Source organism: Schistocerca piceifrons, chromosome 6 (genome assembly GCF_021461385.2).
Source record: "Schistocerca piceifrons isolate TAMUIC-IGC-003096 chromosome 6, iqSchPice1.1, whole genome shotgun sequence".
NCBI classification, from domain to species: Eukaryota; Metazoa; Arthropoda; class Insecta; order Orthoptera; family Acrididae; genus Schistocerca; species Schistocerca piceifrons.
Window position 1 is genome coordinate 29,941,921 of NC_060143.1, and position 20,793 is coordinate 29,962,713.

Here is a 20,793-nt window from a genome sequence, read left to right on the forward strand (position 1 = left end):
CTACATAAATGACATTCATACCTCAGATGGAGCAGCAAAGGCCATACTATTCACAGATGACACTAGTGTGATAACAGGTGCACTAAAGCAAATGCTGTGAACAACTACTCATCAAGTAATAAAGAATGTCCACACTTGGTTTAGTGCAAACCGGTTGACATTAAATGCAAATAAAACAAATTGTATGCAGCTTGGGAAAATATGTCAAAATGTAAACCTTGATCTGTTGTTGGGCGACAAGGCAATAGATAGAGTGGCATCAACAAAATTGTTGGGGATTCATGTGCATGAAAATCTTAATTTTAATGACCAGTTAATGAAACTTGTGCAGAGACTTAACTCAGCCTGTTTTGCTCTTAGAATTATTGCAAATGTTTGTACCGTAGAGGGTTCCAGGATGGCATATTTTGGCTATTTTCAGTCTCTTGCAACATATGGAATAATATTTTGGGGTTTCACCACATGCTGTCTAAAGCAAATCTTTCTGTTACAGAAGAGGGCTATCCAAACAATAACACACAGTCATCCAGAGACACAATGCAAACCCTTATTCAGCAAGCTTAAAGTTCTAACTGTAACTTCCTTATATGTAAATACAAATGTGTTTTATATGTTAGGGCCAACCTTGCAGATTTTCAGACAAATGCAGACTTGCATAACTACAATACCTGAAATAGCACAGCATTCCATACTCAGCGAAGAAAAAGAACACATGCACAAAGGCATGTCAGCCATATTGATGCAAAACTCTACAACATACTGCCAGCCAACATCAGAAGCTTAGAAGATGAAAACAGATTTAAAGTAGAATTAAAGAATTTCTACTTGAAACAATGTTTTTACTCAGTAAATGACGATGTAGGCCACTAAATAATTCTGATAACGTTTATATTAAGGCAAAACTGAAAACACTGTCTTTCATCCCCAAAAGTATCTGTTAATTTTGTGTATCTAATGTACAGCTGATGAGTGTGGTAAAATCTTTACTGAATTATTGTAGTGACTATAAGGGTTTCCTGTTTAGGGAAGATAAAAGTAAAGCCTTAGGGCAAACAGACTATGCAGTTACAATACTGTTAGTATACATGTATAAAAAGCTGTATTACTATGTCTTGTATGACCAGTTATTCTTTGTACATTTTTTTGTACAGTTGTGTATTATTCTTTGTACTACTTAATATAAAATTTTATATGTTCCTTTTCCATAAATTGTTCCCCATAAATTTATATGTACTTTTGGACAACATCCATACGATATTTATTGCCTAAGGATGGATAAATAAGTAAATAAATAAAAATACTTTCACTAATTTGACTGATTCCATTAGACAATTGCCTCTAGCTACTGAAGACACCAGAATTACTTTTCATTATACCCTTAAGTTTTCCATCAGACATTCTTTATATTTCCTCCAGCTTGGAGCTCCATCAGAATTAATAAAGTTTACGTATACAGCTTCACACTGTTAATACAAAAACAAAAGAATACATTATGACTGCACATGTTAACAAGAACTTTTTTCTTTCCTGTTCTCACCCACTGTCATACATATTCATGTGACATAAGTGAAAAATTGGATAACAATTAAAATTTAAGGTAGTCACTATAAACAGTTTGTATGGACTGGCAGATATGGTAAAAATTTTTGTCCAGGCTTCTATATAGTAACCTCTTTTGTTTTATGCTACGTTTGTCTCATCCTGACCTTGGCTTGCTAGCCTCAATAGTACAGTTATGGCTTCCCATTATGGCCTTGTAGTTACCATAAGATTCACAATTATTGAGGCTTTTGTGGCCACTTGTTGACATATTGCCTGTTCACTTCTGTATCATGCTATTTAGCTGAAGTTTATTTCACAATTTTTCTTATTTTTTGCCAGTATAAGTGTCTGGCATTATCAAAGCTTAATCTTCAATTGCTACCAGGCATGGAGAAGAAGTGGAGGTTGGAAGACAGCAAGGGATGATACTAGAATAAAATTTTCGCTCTGCAGTGGAGTGTGCACTGAATTGAAACTTCGTGGCAGATTTAAACTGTGTGATGGAACAAGACTCGAACTCGGGACCTTTGCCTTTCGTGAGGAAGTGCACTACCATCTGAGCTATCCAAGCACAGCTCATGACCCATCCACACAGCTTTAATTCTGCCAGTACCTCGTCTCATACCTTCCAAACTTCACAGAAGCTCTTCTGCAGACCTTGCAGAACTAGCACCCCTGGAAGAAAAGATATTGTGGAGACATGGCTTAGCCACAACCTGGGGATGTTCCCAGGATGAAATTTTCACTCTGCAGTGGAGTGTGCACTGATATGAAACTTCCTGGCCAATTAAAACTGTTTACTGGACTGAGACTCGAACTCGGGACCTTTACCTTTTGTGGGGCAAGTGCTTTACTGTCCAGCGGAATTAAAGCTGTGAGGACAGGTCGTGAGTCATGTGTGAGTAGCTCAGATGGTAGAGCACTTGCCTGCAAAAGGCAAAGGTCCTGACTTCAAGTCTCAGTCCAGCACACAGTTTTGATCTGCCAGGAAGTTTCAGGAAGGGTTGAGTTTGTGGGGGTGTTGGTAAGACCATGAAGGGGGAAAAGGGATAGAGAAAGATGGGGAGGGAAAGTGAATTGATGAGGTGGTGTGGATGGTGTGAAATTGTAGTTTGTTGGATGGGTAAGTGTTAGGATGGGTTTCGTTGTGTACAAAAGAAAGACATTTGAAATTTCATTGGGAGAGGATTTGGAGAGTGTGCAGGTATAGCGTTGGTGGAATGCTTTGGTACCGGCATACTAAGAATGGAAATTAGTGGGGCAACAATAGGATTACTGGAGTAAAGTTTGTGGATGGTGTAGGTTGTATGAAGATGTTCAGTGTGAGTCAGGAGAGGCGGGAATTTGATGAGATGGTGAAGGATCCATGTGTGTGAAGGTAAATGTGTTTAGAAAGGAAGACAGAGTGCATGACATTAAAGAATTTGGAGGTGTTGACAGAAGTTAGGTGGAGTGGATATCCGTGCAACATTTGCATAGGAGAGAATGGGTTGTATCAAAGTTTTGTGGGTATGTAGAATAGTGAGGGATGTAATCATCAAGTTCGCTCAGTTTGTAGTTTTAGTATATTCATTGCAGTGTGCACTTTCTGATGAATGGTTAGTAGGTGAGGTTTTCATGTGAACAGCTGGTTGAATATTATGCCAAGATATTTTAGTGTATTAGTGAACTGGATAGGACAGCTGTAAATGTTGAAGTAGAAGTCATGGAGCAGGGAGTGGTTCTTCGTACAATTATTGCTTGGGTTTTGGTGGGGCTGTACCTAGGGAGTCATTGGCTGCACTTTGTAGTAAACTTATTGAAGTGGATTTAGAGGGACTGTTGGGATTTTTGGAGTGTGGGGTTCAGGGTCAGCAAATCGAGATCATCAGCATACTGATGGAAGTGGCTGTTGGAGGTGGTTTGAGTATGTCACCTGTATGCAGGAGACAGAGGAGAGGAGAGGAGAGAGGATGGAGCCTTAGGAAATACCTGCATTGGGATGGAGGGATCAGGAATTGGTATTGCTAATAGTGACAAAATATATGCAATTGGAGAGGAAGGGTTGAATAAGGTGTATATACGAGGATTGGAACTTTAATACTGGCAATTATTTATTTACAGCTTGAACAAAATAGATACGTGTTTCAAAGTTTTACTGACCTTCAGAGTAGCCACCAGCATTGTGTATAAACCATTGCCAGTGACAGTTTGAGAGGCGCGGTCTATTGTCTGACGAATTTGTAGCAGTTCTGAAGCGAATGCCGTGAAGTGTTTCCTGCAGTTTAGAAATTGAGTTGAGCTCACGAGGGCTTAAGTCAGGGGAGTGCAGTAGATGGTATAGCACTTAGCAGCCCCATCTGTCTAACAAATCAGTAACAGCTTGCACTGTATGTGCTTGAGCATTGTCCTGCAAAATGATGGTCAGGTCCTGCGGAAAGTGTCATCACTTCTGTCTCTAAGCTGGTAGTAGGTTGTGTTCCAATAATGAACAACATAGAGACAGAAGTGATGACACTTTCTGCAGGACCTGACCATCATTTTGCAGGACAATGCTCAAGCACATACAGTGAAAGCTGTTACTGATTTGTTTGACTGATGGGACTGCTAAGTGCAACACCACTTACTGCACTCCCCTCACTTAAGCCGTCGTAAGTTCGATTTCTACACTGAAGGAAACACTTCACGGTATTCACTTCAGAACTGCTGCAAATTCATCAGGCAATAGACCGCACAGCTTGAACTGTCAACACAGCTGGCACTGCTAAGAGTATCCTACAACTTCCACATTGCTAGCAATGGGTTATACACAATGCTGGTGACTACTTTGAAGGTCAGTAAAACTTTGAAAGATGTATCTGTTTTGCACGAGCTGTAAATAAATATTTGCCACTATTAAAGTTCCAACCCTCATCGTTAACTGGAAGAGTATAACTCTGGTGTTTGATAAAAAAGGAGACCAAAACGCCATACACTGTCAAAGAGTTTCTCCAGCTTGAGGGGTACAGAAATAGTGGATTTAATTGAGATGAAAGTGACACTGATTATCAGGACGGAGGTGGTGTTTGTTCAGTTGTTGATGTATGAATTGGTATAGGAAGGATTCAAAAACATTTCTAAGCAATGAGGAGAAGTGAATGGAGTGGTAATATGAAGGATGAATAGTGGGTTTGTGGGGCTGCATATAAATTAGGATTTTGGTGGTTTTCCACTGTTCAGGTTAGTAACTTGTTGAAAGGACTGTATTGTAAAGGGTTGCAAGGGTAACAAGAAAGGAGTGGATAGGTAATACGGTTGTGACCAGAGGGAGTGTTGGATTTTTTGTGATGTACTTGTTTTATGTCATGGGCTGTGATAGGTGAATTTATTCTGTTTATAGCATATTGTCCAATTAGTGGAAGCTGGGAACTGGGGATTGAACTTGTGGTATTTGTGCATTCATGGACTGTAGGTAATAGGGAATAATGAACATGTGGATAGTCAAGAATGAAAAAGGTGCATAGAGGTAGGAAGCAGGTGGTTAGCTCTGCTCAGGTTGTCAAGTGAAGGAATAGTTAGTGAGTGGCAGGATGTCTGCCAGTGAGTTGATGGAATTCTTTCCATTTTAAGAGTTAACGGGGAGTGTAGCACAGAGTCTGGTGCATGTCTAGCAGCATTGAGTCTGGTTCATGAATGGTACCAGTCACAGTATTTTTTTATTTATTTTATTTTATTTATAAGTGTCCTGGTGTGTCTGTCTTTTCTGCTGGCACGTGAGTGTGTCCTGGTCATGAATTCGTAGGACTGAGTGGTGTAAGAGACAGGATTTCCAGAGGAGCAATACAGCTTGTGGAGGGAGGCTGGGGCGATGAAGATTGTGATCTTGGTAGAAATGGGGGGGGGGGGGGGGGCACAATAACATTGTACAAGGTCTGCTGCAGGAAGGACATTGCATGGGGTATATTATCAGGTTGCTGAAAGATTGGTGGGTGGCTTCCAGTCTGGATATTTATGGATTCACAGTAGGCATTCCAATTGGTGTGGAAGTAGTCTTGGATAATTTTTGGACAGAGATTGCGAGGAGGTGCAGTGGGATGAGGTAGTGTGTAAAGGATAGTGAGGAGAACAGGTAAGCGGTCATTTCCGGTTGTATCTAGGACTGCTGCTATGAGGCATCCAAGAAGGTTGACATATGCTAAGACAATAGCTGGAGTGGTGTTTTGGGACAGAAATTCTGGGGGTAGCGGATCTGCTGATGATGTTAGCATAAGCTGCAGGAACATAGGTGGAAAAGGAACTGTCACTATGGGTGGAGAAGTCATAGGTGACGGGGCCATTAGGTTGGATGTAGATTGTGGTACAGGTAATGGTCAAGGTTTTGAAGAATAGGATAAAGGTAATGTGTTTGATGGGAATATTGTATAAGGATTGTGGCCAATAGGGATGTACTTTTGATGATCGATTGCACCTCTACTTCTGGCCATGAGAAGGGGTTTATCTGTATAGTGGCGGATACAGGTGGAAGTTTGGATGGTGTGGTAGGATTAGAGGAATGTTTCATTAAGGATGAAGTTATATGTGTTGTGTTGGGACTGAGTATACGTAAACAGAGGGTTGTTAGTTGGAAGAGACCAAATGTTGCAGAACAGGATGCTTCATCACTGTTGAGCTATGATGAGAGGCTAATGAGTGTGTAGTGTGTGCAAGGATGTAGATGGCCTAAACTAGGATGTTGATATGGTGAATACAAAGTAGTCTTGGTCTTGACAATACACACTACTTTGGTATATACAACTTTAAAGTCTTTATTGGTGAAGATAATCTGATTGGCTCCTTGTAATGCAATAAAAATATTTCCCACTGTTTATCAGTAAACCTTTCATTAGTAAGTTTTATTACAATATCTATTCTTTTCTTAGTGATTAATTTCTTGTTCTTGACTGACCAGTACCTCAACTAGTTTGGACATTCAATCTTGCTGTATAGTACTGCTATCTGTTATTTATTACTGCGTTACTCCAAGCTCCAAGCATTGCTGATCCATAATAGTTTCTGGTTTATCCATACCTTCATTTTCAGAGTCTACATGTGAAGTTACTCTAACCACTTCTTTTTGTGGAAGTGAAATTGTTTTTTTCTATAATATCTTTGTTCTGGAGGTGTGTGTATTTCTTCAAATTTTGCATACTGTGTAAGCCTTCCATTATTCCTGAATTCTGATGTGCTAAGTGCTAATATTCTGTAACCCAAAGGAAAATAAATTTGGGAAGGTGAATTTTGCCATCCACACTACCTTCAAAATGATTGACGTGTTTTATAATGTGTTGTTCCTTTCGTTAATGTTGTCTACGTCTTTTGTTACCAGTTTAATCAAGAAAGAATTCTAATCTTCACACTGCTTCACTCCGGCCACATCTTTGATGAATCTGCCCTGTCTCAACTCTACTAAAAAATTCTATATGTGATTCATATTTATATATAGACACTTCACTATTCCTATACGGCCCTCAACATCCACTCTAAAATGTGCCAACGTCTTTTGTTCCTTTACTGAGGACAATTTTTGTACCTTCCATTTTAATACAGCTGACTCATGCTTTAGTTCAGTCTTTGTACCATTTTGAGGTTGTTTTAACTTTTTCACCTTTTCAATGATTTGCATAAACATATCACATTTCTTTCCATTTTGATTATTATCAGACACTCAAATAAGCCAACAGATTTTGGTCAGTAGCATGCATGTTTTAATCCACTGTATCCTTTATATTTCCTTGACTGTTAACTGTAAACTGTTGGAATGTAACACACTTTAAAAGTTAGCTCACTGAAGTTCACTACAATGCACAAATTGTCTGCTCACAGTCTCAGTACAAAAACAAAAAAATAAGCCCATCTGTGAAAGCTTTAGTGCTTGTGAGAACACAATCATATAAATTGTTTATCACAGACCAATCTCTCATTATCTGCAACAGCACACTTGTAGAATAGTGTTCAGTAGTTGTGAGTGCTTGCCTATGAAAGGCAAAGGTCCTAGGTTTGAGTCCCGGGCTGGCATACAGTTTTAGACTGCCAGGAAGTTTCATAACTTTTATTATTTCACTGCAGATGTGCATCTGACTGCTGTGTGTTAATGATGCTTCTTAATTATTTTTCCAATTTAAATATTTTTTTGAAATACATTAATTAACACAGAATACTGGACCACTGGTTATTTATTCTTCTGAATTATTACACAAGTTGAAGTGGTGTTGAGTCATAGAAAAACTCTGATAATCCTTGTAATTCTCCAACATTTCCAACCTACTTTTTATACTCAAAAAGAATAAAACAATAATTGAACCAAATCCTATATGGCTCTGCCACTTATACACCTACCAGAAAAAAAATGGACCATTCCCCTTTTCAGACATTACTACCTAACAATTTACATTCAACTTTCCCACTGCTATTCTCCAGTATATTTTGCAAATTATACGCAAACAACCAGAGAAACATCTACAAGTCACAGCATGCCCCATCACACACTTTACTGTGTATTATTAAGTGGGTCCAGAATGTAATATATCGCCATGCTTGATGTGCTGGGTCACTGGTTTTAATGGCCTCACCATTTCAGAATTCACTTGTTGATAGCTAAGCTAAAGCCATGCACCCTTTTGGTGTCTGCAGTTGCCTGAGTCTAGATTGCCTTGTAGACACACTCTTGAATATGATCTTGCTTTCCACACTAGAAACATTTTGCATCGCAGCAAGCACAAGCTTTTTGGTCATGATTCGAAAAGGACTGAGGGCAAGAATTGCTATTTTATTCTGTAGTACAAAACTGAAAGTTTTTGCCTCTTTGCTTACTGTCTGCCTGAGCCCTGTTTTTAATCATTTTAACACAGGAAATAATTTTACACCGACCATGATGTGCACTTTGAACAACAGAAATACATGGAACCACAAACAGAACTGTTTTCAGGTCAGGATCAGGCATTTTGAGAATAGCTGTGGGAATACATGTGTCTACCACATTCTGCATGATCGCATTGTGTAACATGACGTCACTGTAACTGGGTCCACAAGCACACTTAAACCTACAATGTCTTACTAGCCCTCTGAGTTCAGCAACGTGCTGTTTCAAAGATTATGCCCTCTGCTGCTTGAGTCAAAAAAATTTAACCCTTGCTTCTGTGACATCCACCTGATTGTCATAATCTTCATTCAGCAGCTGAACCGGTTCCTCGTAACTAGTAGCCTCTGGATGAGAGAGGGATACTGTTTTAAACACAGACGATACGTGTAGACTCGGACAGTGGAAAGAATGTCTGTAATGCTATGTGTAGTGAAGTTGGCCTCCAACTGCACTCAATATTCTGACCATTACTCTTCCACACTATTGAATGTTTGAAACACAAGTGTAGCTACTAGTGGCAGCACTGCTTGCTGTGAGAGGACTGTTGTCATCTGTTGAATATGAGCAGCAGGCATTTGATTTGTTTAGAGACATAATTAAACAATTGATATAATGCAAAGAAGGACTGAAAAGGGAAACCCAGGTTGAAACATGGGAACAATGGGCACACATCAACACTTTGTAGGTAGGCAAGCTAAGTCTTTAGAAATTATAAGCATCATTGCCGTGTGTTGTACCGGTGAAAACAGAGTTGTTGGTACAATGATGAGTTCCTTACTTTGCTCTGGGAGGAGACCAAGTGGATACTAAAACACATACAATATTAGTTCACTTTATTATAACATAGATAAGAAGAATTACTTAACTTTGTGCAATCCATTTCCATAGGGATGTCTTGAGTATTTACTACTGTCTCTGAACTTTAACATATCACTTTATACAGACAAAATACAAGTCTCTCAGCCTGCACGCATCTAGGAATAACTTTCACATAGAGTTCTGCCTAATACATTGATCATACATCTGGCCTGCTAAAAGACGATGCTGTCATTTTAGACAGTGATTGTGGACTGGGCTGAGTGGTAGTGTGCTGGGTCTTAAGAAGATGAGGGGTAGCAGCAGCATAGTGGAACGTTTCTGGGTGTGGCTATGCTGGCATCAGTCATTCGTCACTGAGGCTTGCAGTGAATGTCTTCTCTTGTGTTTACATTCTCAGGTACCACCCTTGCATTGGAACCTCTGTCTTCAGATGATACCACATTAGTAATTTCCAGAATTAATGTTACAATGTTTATTCCCGTCTCATTACAAATTGCTGCACACAGCTACTCATCTTCTGTCTGACATTGGGACCATGATGACACCCCTACTTCTAAATTCATTATGCTTTCTCATTTTTCTCCCTGAAACATCAAGAGTCAGGATGTTGCTATACTGAAGGAAATATTGAGGTCAAGAAGATGAAATTAGATTAACATTTTCCATGACAATATTATTAAAAGGATAGATTGCTATTTACGATGTAGTGGAGATGTTTAGCTGCAGACAGGCACAACAAAACGACAGCTAAAAGAGCAAGCTTTTGGCCTTCTTATGGAGTAGACAAAACACAAACACATTCATGCAAACACAACTCGCACGTGCATGACCACTGTCTCTGACTGCCGAGGCCAGACTGGCAGCAACTGTGCCTGATGGGAGAAGGAATATGGGTGTTGGAGTACAGAGGAGGCTGATGTGGAGAGACGGACGGATAGCAGAGCAGGGGTGGAGGATGGTAAAGCATACAGCGATGAGGTGAGAAGAGGACAGAGCAGTCAGGTGCAGTCTGGAGGTTAGACAGAGGGTGGGTGGAAGGGGGTGGAGGGAAAGGAGTGGAAAAGCAGAGAAGTAAAAAGACTGTGGGTGTGTTGGTGGAGTATGAGGCTGTGTAGTGCTTGAGTGAGAACAGGGAGGGGGATAGGTGGGCGAAGGATAGTGACTAACAAAGGTTGAGGCCTGGAGGGTTGTCGAATGTGGGATATATTGCAGGGAGAGTTACTACCTATGCAGTTCCAAAAAGCTGGTGTTAGTAGGAAGGATCCAGATGGAATAGGCTGTGAAGCAGTCATTGAAGTGAAAAATGTTGTGTTGGGCAGCGTGCTCAACAACTGGATGATCCAGCTGTTTCTTGGCCCCAGTTTGTCAGTGGCCATTCATGCGGATAGGCAGGTTGTTGGCTGTCACACTAACATAGAATACAGTGCAGTGGTTGCAGCTTGGCGTGTAGATCATATAACTGGTTTCACAGGTAGCACTACCTTTGATGGGACAGGTGATGCTTGTGACTGGACTGGAGTAGGTGGTGGTGAAATAATGTGCGGGACAGGTCTTGGACAGGCCTCACATCTAGAGGTGGGAGTAAGGGGTGGAGTAAGGATGGGTGGGGATATTGTATAGGTTTAGTGGGTGGTGAAATACCAAAGTATGAGTGGTGCAAAGGATAGTGGGTAGGACATTTCAGTGTACATTGAGTGGTAGTTGAACCCTGGTGGAGAATGTGATTCAGTTGCTCCAGTCATTGGTGATACTGAGTCATGAGGGAAATTCTCTGTGGCTAGACAGTGGGACTTTAAGTGAAGTTGGGTAACTCGAGAGTTAAGACATGGGAGATCTGTGTCTGTACAAGGTTGGGAGGGTAATTTTGGTCTGTGAAGGCCTCAGTGAGACCCTTGGTATATTTTGAGAGGGTGGCTGGACTGTACGGAAGGGACGTCTTGGTATGGTATGGGTGGCAGCTGTCGAAATGGTGGTATTGCAGATGATTGATAGGTTTGATATGGATAGAGGTACTGATATCACCATCTTTGAGGTGGAGGTCAACTTTGAGGAATGTGGCTTTTTGGGTTGATGAGTGAAAGGTGATGAGATTCTGGAGGTATATGGATAGGGTGTCCTCACCCTTGATCCAGATCACGAAGATGTCATCAATGAATGTGAACCATGGTTAGGAAGGATTCCTCTGGATAACTTATTGTGATTTTTTCTACATATTTTGGTGTATTTTTGAGCATTTTGTGCACATGTTTCTAAGTTATTTACATAATTTTATGTGTTTTTTTTTTCCTCCACCATGGATGCTCGCTCCTTCCATCTGCGCAAATACAGAAAATTATCCTTATCCTTAGTCAGAATCCAGTCCCACATACTGTTCCTGCATTGTTGCCTGGCTCTTGCAATCCCCCAAAATGGCCTTACCAACAAATTACCCACCACCGGCTACATTCCCTCCTTCCACAACGATCTCCATCTGTTCAGATTCCACCAGTGCTTAACTGTCACAAGCTAGCCATGCAAAACCATATAAATCAGGCCCAGACCACCCTACAATTTCTCCTCTCCATCTGTAGAATTCTCCTACTGTGCAGTTCCAAATTCCTGTATTCCATCTCTCACACTGAAGCTCTTGCGCTCCAGGAACTGGAGCAACATGCTCAATACCAAGTCGAAAAAACTGTCCAATATGTTCACTTCTTATTCCCACTTGGGCTACCACTATTCACTAACTTTACATCAGTCTCCAAACTCCCCCCACATCTCCACATAGCTGACAAACCCTGACTCGCAGACCTACATTTACCACACCCTTAAAAGCTCCCTCCCAGCACCATACAGAATACAGAGCCAACACAGTCATGAACCTTTCTTCGAAAAGCCTTAGTCCCACTCAAGTAACAGCCCTTTCCAAAGTCCTTACCCTTTGCCCCACTCCAAAATTCAATCATGCTTAACTTGTTAAAGACCTTCTCTCCTCCTCCTGGTTGGTCCTTACAGTGGAAACACTTTTTTGCCACCAACCATACTAATGAGATTCAACCCAAAACCAAAACTGAACCGTATCTGATTCACTTCACTCCTCCATCCACTGATGATCCATACCCACTGCCCCCAAATCACTTACTGTTAACTTTTCAGAATTTCTTTACGTTGAACCTTACCTCATATCATTCTCCAAATCCCTCAACATGCAAGCTAACCTTGCATCTGCAGAAAGCACTGCGATCCATCACCTAAAATATGATCCTGACCTCAGAATCCTGTCTGCTGCAAAGGCTCCCCCACTGTGGTTTTGAACCAAAAGACTTACCTGATGGAAGGACTGCATCAGCCATCAGATTTGTTCGTCTACAAATTCTGCCACAGTGACCCATTCCAGAAATCAACAGTCTCTCTTCAGAGCCTTAAGCTCATCCCAGAACCTCTCCTAGGAGGCTGTGCCTCACCTCACCCCTACCACTTCCCGCACTCCTGCCTTCGTACTTTCTATGTGCTTCCTTAAGTCCGTAAACCCTACCACCCAGGACACCCCATTCTGGCTGGTTACTGTGCTCCCACTGAAAGAATCTCAGATCTCATAGACCAACACCTTCAGCCTATTACCTGAAACCTCCCTCCCTACATAAAAGGCATCACCATTTCCTCCACCAACTCTCCACAGTTCCTGTTCCTTTACCACATGGTTCCCTACTAGTCTTTATTGATGCCACTTCCCCTTGCACTAACATCCCTAATGCCAATGGCCTTGCCATTATTGAACAATATCTTACCTAGTGCACAGTGGATTCCATGCTAGAACCTCCTTCCGGTCACCGTGATCAAAAATATCCTCACCCATAATTACATCAACTTTGAAGGCCTCACTTACAAACAAATCCATGGTACAGGGGTGGGCACCCAAATGGCACCATCCTATGCTAATCAATTCGTGGGCCATCTAGAGGAATCCTTCCTAACCATCCAGAATCCCAAACTGCTCACTTCTTTCAGATTCATTGATGACATATTTGTGTTATGGATCGATGGTGAGGACATCCTATCCATATTCCTCCAGAACCTCAAACCTTCTCCCCCATTTGTTTCATCTGGTCCTCCTCAACCAAACAAGCCGCTTTTAATGAAGTTGACCATGGCTACATCAGTACCTCCACCCATATCAAACCTACCAACCACCAGCAATACCTCCACTTTGACGGCTACCACCCATTCCATACCAAGAATTCAATTCCATACAGCGTAGCCACCAGTGGCCATCTCACCTCCAGTCACAAGCAGTCCCTCTAAAAATACGCCAACAGTCACACTGAGGCCTTCATAGGCCAAAATTACTCCCCAAACCATGTATGGAAACAGATCTCCTGTGCCTTATCTCTCCAGTCAGCCAGTCTCCTGAAGTCTCTCTGTCCAGTCACAGAGGACCACTGCCTTCATGACTCAGTACCACCCAGGACAGGGGCAACTGAATCACATTCTCTGTCAGGGTTTCAGATACCTCTCATCATGCCGTGAAAGGGGAATGTCTTACTCACTATCCTCCACCCCTCTTACAGTTGTATTCCACTGTCCGCTGAACCTACACTATATCCTTGTCCATCCTGGCTTCATACCTGCTCCCAGTCCCTTGCCTCATGGCTCATATTCCTTTAATAGACATAGATGCAAGATCTGTCCCATACATTGTCCCACAACCATCTACTCCAGTCTAATGGGGAATGTCTTACCCACTATCCTTCCCAACCCTCTTACAGTTGTATTCCATTGTCCACCAAACCTACACTATATCATTGTCCATCCTGACTCCTTACCTGCTCCCAGTCCCTTGCCTCATAGCTCATATCCCCGTAATAGACATAGATGCAAGATCTGTCCCATTCATTGTCCCACAACCACCTACTCCAGTCTGGTCACAAGTGTCAGCTACTCCATTAAAGGCAGGGTTAGCTGTGAAACCAGTCATGTTATCTACTAGGTAAGCAGCAACCACTGTACTGTGTTCTATGCGGGCATGACAACCAACAAACTGTTTGGCTGCAGGAACGTTCACTGACAAACTGTGGCCAAGAAACAGCCAGACCTCACAGTTGCTGAGCACGCTGCCCAACACATTGTTCTTCACTTGAGCAACTGCTTCACATCCTGTGCCACCTGGATCCTTCTTACCAACACCAACTTTTCTGAATTGTGCTGGTGGGAACTCTCCCTGCAAAATACCTTACATTCCTGTAACCCCCCAGACCTCAACCTTGTTTGGTCACTATCCTTCACACACCTATCCTCTTCCCTGTTCCCACTCCAGCATTTCACAGTCATCTGTTCCACCAGTGCACCAATCTTTTACTTCTCCATGTTTCTGCCGCCTCCTTCTCCACCCCTGCCACTCCCCTCCCCCAATCCATCTATCCTTCCAACCATACCTAGCTGCTTTTTTACACTCTCCTCGCTTTGTATCTGTATGCTCCCACAAGTAGCACTTTACTGTCTCCCTCCCCTACCCTCCTTTCACCCCCACATCCCGCCCCCATCATGCATCTTGGGCATACTTTCAGCAACAACAATCATAAATGAAGTGTCTTGAGGAATGAGAAAGATATTTAGTTTTAACGAAATCCAATTTTTATCTACCATTACTTTGTGTTTTTAAGCAATCCTTTGCAGTATTTAAGAGATTTATAGTTACAAATTCTTTTGTGATGGATTTGTTATATTAAGTGTTCTTGGCTCTATAAAAATTTCTCTCAGTGTCAGAAAAGCAGCTGCTTGTGAAAGAAGTAGTGGTATCTAACAGTTGTTAATAATGTGGTATTTCGCTGTGAGACAAAGAGGTTACATTGGTGCCAAAGATGAAATGTCGTTGGCAATATCTTTGTTTCCATCATAGTTAACAATACAGAACATGTAACTCTTCAGGCTTTCCCGGAGAGATCTTGACATGTGGAATAATCGGGTCTACTGCCGGATGTTTGTGTAGCTCTGGAACAATATTTCAGCCACGTAACTCGTTGCCTTCTTCAGGTGCTACCTGAGACTGCCGTATTGGAGGATCTTGTCCAGTACTTAAGCCCAGAGGGCGCTGGGTGCTCTCTCTGCCGTCCGCACCCACCTGGTGCTGCCTGTAATGTGTTGTCTCTTCCCCGATGCTCCCTTGGACGTCTGCGCCCGACTTGGTCGCTGTCTGAGGCCCGTCCTGTGTTGGGCGTTCCGTTCATGGTCCGCACCCGCCTGGTGCTGCTCCTGAGGTTTTGGCCCTGCCCTGGTGCTCCCACGGACGTCTGAGCCCCGCTCGTCCACCATCTGTGATCGTGGTAGCTGTCTGGGGCCGGACTCATGTTTGCTGTTCCCTTCGTGGTCTGCGCTCACTTGATGCTGCTCCTGAGGTGTTGGCACTTTCCTGGTGCTCCCACGGACGTCCGCGACCGCCCCGTCCACCATCTGCAGTTGTGGCAGCTGTCTGAGGCCCGTCTCGCGTCGGGCACACCATTTGCGGTCCGCGCCCGCCTAGTGCTGCTTGTAAGCTGTTGTCTCTTCCGTGGAGCTCCCTCGGACGTCCGCGCCCGACTTGGTGCACAGTGTGTATCGTAAGTGTACCCACACTGACTTATACCTTCAAGCCAGTAGCTGCCACCACCCGGCACAGAAGAATGGAGTCTTGAAATCATTAGTTCACAGGGCTCGGGCTCTGTCAGATATGGAAAGTGTGGCCACAGAGATAGAACATCTACAGCTGGTGTTCAGCAGAAATGTATACTCCTCGACAGACGTTCAAAGGGCACTTTGTGCTACCAGCCAACCACAGGGTACAGAAGAGGAGCCAGAGGAGGCGAAGAAGGTGGCATACCTGCCATATGCTGGACCTATTTCTGCAAAGATCAGCAGAATTCTTTCGAAATATGATATAAAGAGTATCTTCTCTCCACTCTCCAAAATTGGGACAATGCTAGGGAGTGTGAAGGATGACCTGGGGCTACGTAAACCAGGCATTTACAACATCCCGTGCCAGTGTGGAAAATCATAAATTGGCCAGACAATCAGGACAGTGGACGTCAGGTGCAAAGAACGCCAGAGGCACACCAGACCCGGACAGGCAACCAAATCCGCCATTGCGGAGCACTGTCTGGAGCTCGGTCATTCAATGGACTACAACAACACCAAAATTGTGACACAGACTCCAAGATTTTGGAACAGTGTCATAAAGGAGGCCATCGAGATCAAGGTCACAGACAACCTAATAAACCGAGACAGCGGTTACCAGCTCAGCTCAGCGTGGAGTCCGGCTCTGGAGCTTATCAGGGCCCAACGAAAGGAACCAAGAAACTCCTCAAGAAGTAGTAACAACGCGGGAGTAGCGCCAGGCGGGCGCGGACCGCGAACGCAACTCCCGATGCAGGACAGGACTCTGACAGCTGCCACGACCGCAGATGATGGACGAGCTGAGTGCGGACGACTGTCAGAGCACCAGGGAAGTGCCAACACCTCAGGAGCAGCGCCAGGCAGGCACGGACCGCGAACGGAACACCCGACACAGGACGGGCCTCAGACAGCTGCCACAGATGGCGACCAAGTCGGGCGCGGATGTCCAAGGGAGCACCGGGGAAGAGACAACACCTTACAGGCAGCACCAGGCGGGCGCAGACGGTAGAGAGAGCACCCAGTGCCCTCTGGGCATAGATACTGGACAAGATCCTTCAATACGGCAGTCTTAGGTAGCACCTGAAGAAGGCAATGAGTTACGTGGCCGAAATATTGTGCCAAAGCGACACAAACATCCGGCAGTAGACCCGATTATTCCACATGTCAATACAGAACATACTTCTATGCAGTGTCTTAGTGTAAAGTACCTTTGTCCATGTATGCATCTCTATTGAAGTTGTTGATGCACATTCTACTTTTCCACAGACTCATTGTTGTTTGAGTCACACTTATCTTTCTATCACTGTTTTTTGTTTTGATAAAATAATTGTAGAACCTAGTTTATTTTCTGTGTGTCCTACTCCTGCAAGGCCATTAATGACCACACCATCATATGCTCTAACTTAAACAACACCAGAAAAGATTGATTTATTTATGTTAAATATATTAATACATTTTGAATGCTCAAGTAGCATCTAAAAATTAGTTTAACTATTTCAGCATGATATGGTCTCTCTGTGCTTCAGTGGATGAAGAGGGTCGTAAAAAACTTGACACTCTTATTCGTGGTATGGAAGGATGCTTTCCCTTGAAGGATACTATTTATGAATATTATGTGGATGTAAGATCTCGCAACTTTGCCTGCTGGGAAGTTATGCTCACAGGAAATTGGAAATTTGATAAAGAGTAAGATGCAGCTAATATTTTGTTAGTTTACATGAGATAAGATGATAACAGTTCCCTTCTGAGACAAATAATTTGTCGAAATATTCACTTTACATTACAATCACTATTTCCATTGTCATTACTGTTAAAACTGCTTAGAGGTGGCATTTGTGGTTAGTATTAAACTAACAAGAATTTGTATTTTTCTTTTTTCATTGTAGCCATAGTAACTAGCCTTGGCAAACTAAGGTTATGAACTAAATGGTAAATTTTATAATAAAATCTATCTAATGTCTTTTATAGTATTTTTGCTATGCCAGTGTGTATTCCAATGTCACAACTTAATCATGAGGGCTTCAGTTTTTATGTAAGAATCTTTAATGGAATGCCAACACATCAAAAACATGCATATGAAAATGTCGTTGATTTCCTTTTGCATATTACATCACAGTGAAGCAACTCACACATGTTCAACATACACAGCCGAGTGTATTGAAAAAAGAATGTCCCACGGTCTCCAGTGAATAATTTATCATACAGCAAATAATTTACAGTACACTTTAAACACTAAAAGACTGTTACTGAAGCACATATTCTCAAGTAAAAGTGATGTCACAGATTCTTCAGTCATCAACAGAGTTGCTTTAAAATAATAACACTCAACTTAAAGAAAAAACTGAAACTCAGAAAAGAATACAAAAATTATTTCTGTATTTTTACTAATACACAATACCATTAGAGCACACCATATTTTTCAATTACCATAGCTTTTATTTCTAAATTTAATTTCTCAGTTACAAAATTATATACCTTTAAATTAGGAACATGAACTTTGGTTTAAGTGTTGATGACTCTTTCTCTTGCTATTTAAAGTAATTCTTTTTCAGACTACCGTTCTTCAAGATCATTGTTCCAACAGTTGATACTGTACGTTATCAGTTTCTTGTTTCAGTACTCCTTTCAAACAGTTATCCTGGACTCCTTGTTGGACCTGTAGGAACAGGTAATACCACTTTGTATTTGATTTGGACATAAAATAACATTATGTTAAACTAAATACCATTCTCTTAACAGACCTTTTATGGGAAGTATAGTAATTATTAATATGTTGATAAATAAATGTTATGTTGTTTATTCCTTCTTTTCTGTTTAGGAAAAACATCTACTGCACAAACTGTCCTTGATTCATTGGATCGTTTGAAATTTTCCTTGCTTGTACTGAACATGTCAGCACAGGTATGAACAAAATATTTGTTAATATATTGTTAGAAACGTTTTGTTTATGTATTACTGATGTACAGCTGTAATTTATAGAGAATGTATTCATATAATTATTGTTGAAAAGTTTCCAGCAACATTTTATACTGCTTATTTCTCGTTGAAAATTTAGTTCCATCAGGGATTATAGGGCATGAGTTTGCATTGACACAGTTCAGAATTTCTGGTTTCATGAGCCAAATAATAGGTGAAATTCATCTACTTGTTTGTCAAATCATGTCTAACCAGAAGAAACATTGTCAATTTAGTTCTTTTATTCTTGATAAATGTTACTCTTTATGGGACCTCATAAATCAGCGTTATAGTTTTCCACTCATCATTATCAAATGTCTTATCCTTATAACACTATTTGTCCCATGGAAACATCTTTTTGATTATAATCACAAGTTTGGATATTTCTACCCTGCCAGGTATGTTTAGTTTATACAGCTATCATCAAATAGTATTTTCCGAATCAGGTTGTTTTGGTTAAATGTGTTCTGAAATCAGTTGTTTGTTATATCTTTTCCCGTGTGACAATCCTTTTCATTAACCAAGGGAAACTCCGGGTTGGAAAATTGACAATATTATGAAAAGCATGGGTTGCTACTCACTGTATAGATGATATGTTGAGTTGCAGACGGGCACAACGAGAAGACTGTTCCACATTTAGCTTTTGGGCAAAGCCTTCTTAAAATAAACACACACATACAGAATGTTCACTCATTATGTCTGCCGGGGGGCCTCATCCAAGATACGGAGGCAGCCTTGCATTGCATAGGTTCTGAGGCAATCCTCAGTTTGTACAGGTGACTAGCGAAAGTGGTGAAGACTGCTGGCCTTGCCCATAGGATGCAAGCAGAACTCGCAATTTCCAGCATAGTTCTCAAAGTTGATTGGGGTCCTTTGATAATCTTGTGGTGTTGCAGTTCTTCTTGTTATGTCTGGCTTGCTACAAAATGGGAAGAGGAATTCCACCTTATGCAAGACACTTTTTTTTCTGTTTTGTTTCACCCAGACACGTTTCAGCACATTTTGTGCTATCTTCACTGGGTTATTTTTTATTTTCTAATTCTAAAATTGTTGTTACATATTAACATTTAGCAAAGCTTTTGGTACATAATATTTGCAATTTTAAATGAATAATTGTTGTAAAATATTATACATCATTTGTTCATAGTTCTCTGTTGAGGTACTTATCAATGACCTGATGCACTATGTAACTATTCCTTTTTTATTTTATTTTTATTTTAGTTTTAATTTCATAATTGCTCTTAAACTTTCTTTTAATCTTTGTTGAAGTGCTGCCATGGCAGCCACGTTTTCAATTCACTTTATCATGTTTCAGTGTGTGTTTCAAATATATCTTTTTATCCTAATATTATGATTATATTCCTTCAGGGTTATCTGATATTCATGCAATAAGACAGGACGTTTGACAAATAACAAAGCCGCTTTTTTTCTTGGGATTTTATTTGTGCAGTCATGCAGGTTTTTGCGTAAAAATGAAAGATGGTACCAGGCTGGTATGTGAACCACCACAGCTGACATAAGTCATGGCAGTGAAATGGTGTGTATGTATCAGTTTGTTGTATGAAATCAGCACAGTGGGATGGGTCATTGTGGAGATGCAACAAAATGGTACAAAGCAACTATCATGTTTGGATGTGCCCATTACCACACCATCAGTGAAGTTGCCCAACTTGCTGGTGTAGTAATGTGGATGGTCCAATATGTTTATGAGGAGTAATGTATCTCTTGTAGCTTATAATGTGGTGAACAGTGATTGTAAAAAGGTGCTAACCATCAGGGACAGGAGACAAGTGCCACTACTTGTCAATGACGGTTGGTTTCAACTACAGGAATTGGTGATGTCAGTGAATGCAGCCCATATAAACTAGTTCTGAACACTCATTGTGAAGGGAATTATGTGCACTGGACATTTGAAGTTACTTATCTCACAAAATATCAATACTCAGAGCAGAGTGTAAAGCTGCATGGTCAAAATGGGCCAAACAACACCAAAAATG

General features: G+C 41.5%; 1 protein-coding gene across 1 annotated transcript in view; it reads left to right on the forward strand.

Moving 5' to 3' along the window:
- LOC124802831 (dynein axonemal heavy chain 2) overlaps positions 1-20,793 on the forward strand; it is a 1,031,222-nt gene that overhangs the window by 590,414 nt on the left and 420,015 nt on the right. The window contains 3 exon segments of the mRNA XM_047263843.1: positions 17,342-17,527; positions 18,394-18,509; positions 18,660-18,742. Of these exon segments, the coding sequence (XP_047119799.1) occupies positions 17,342-17,527; positions 18,394-18,509; positions 18,660-18,742 (385 nt within the window).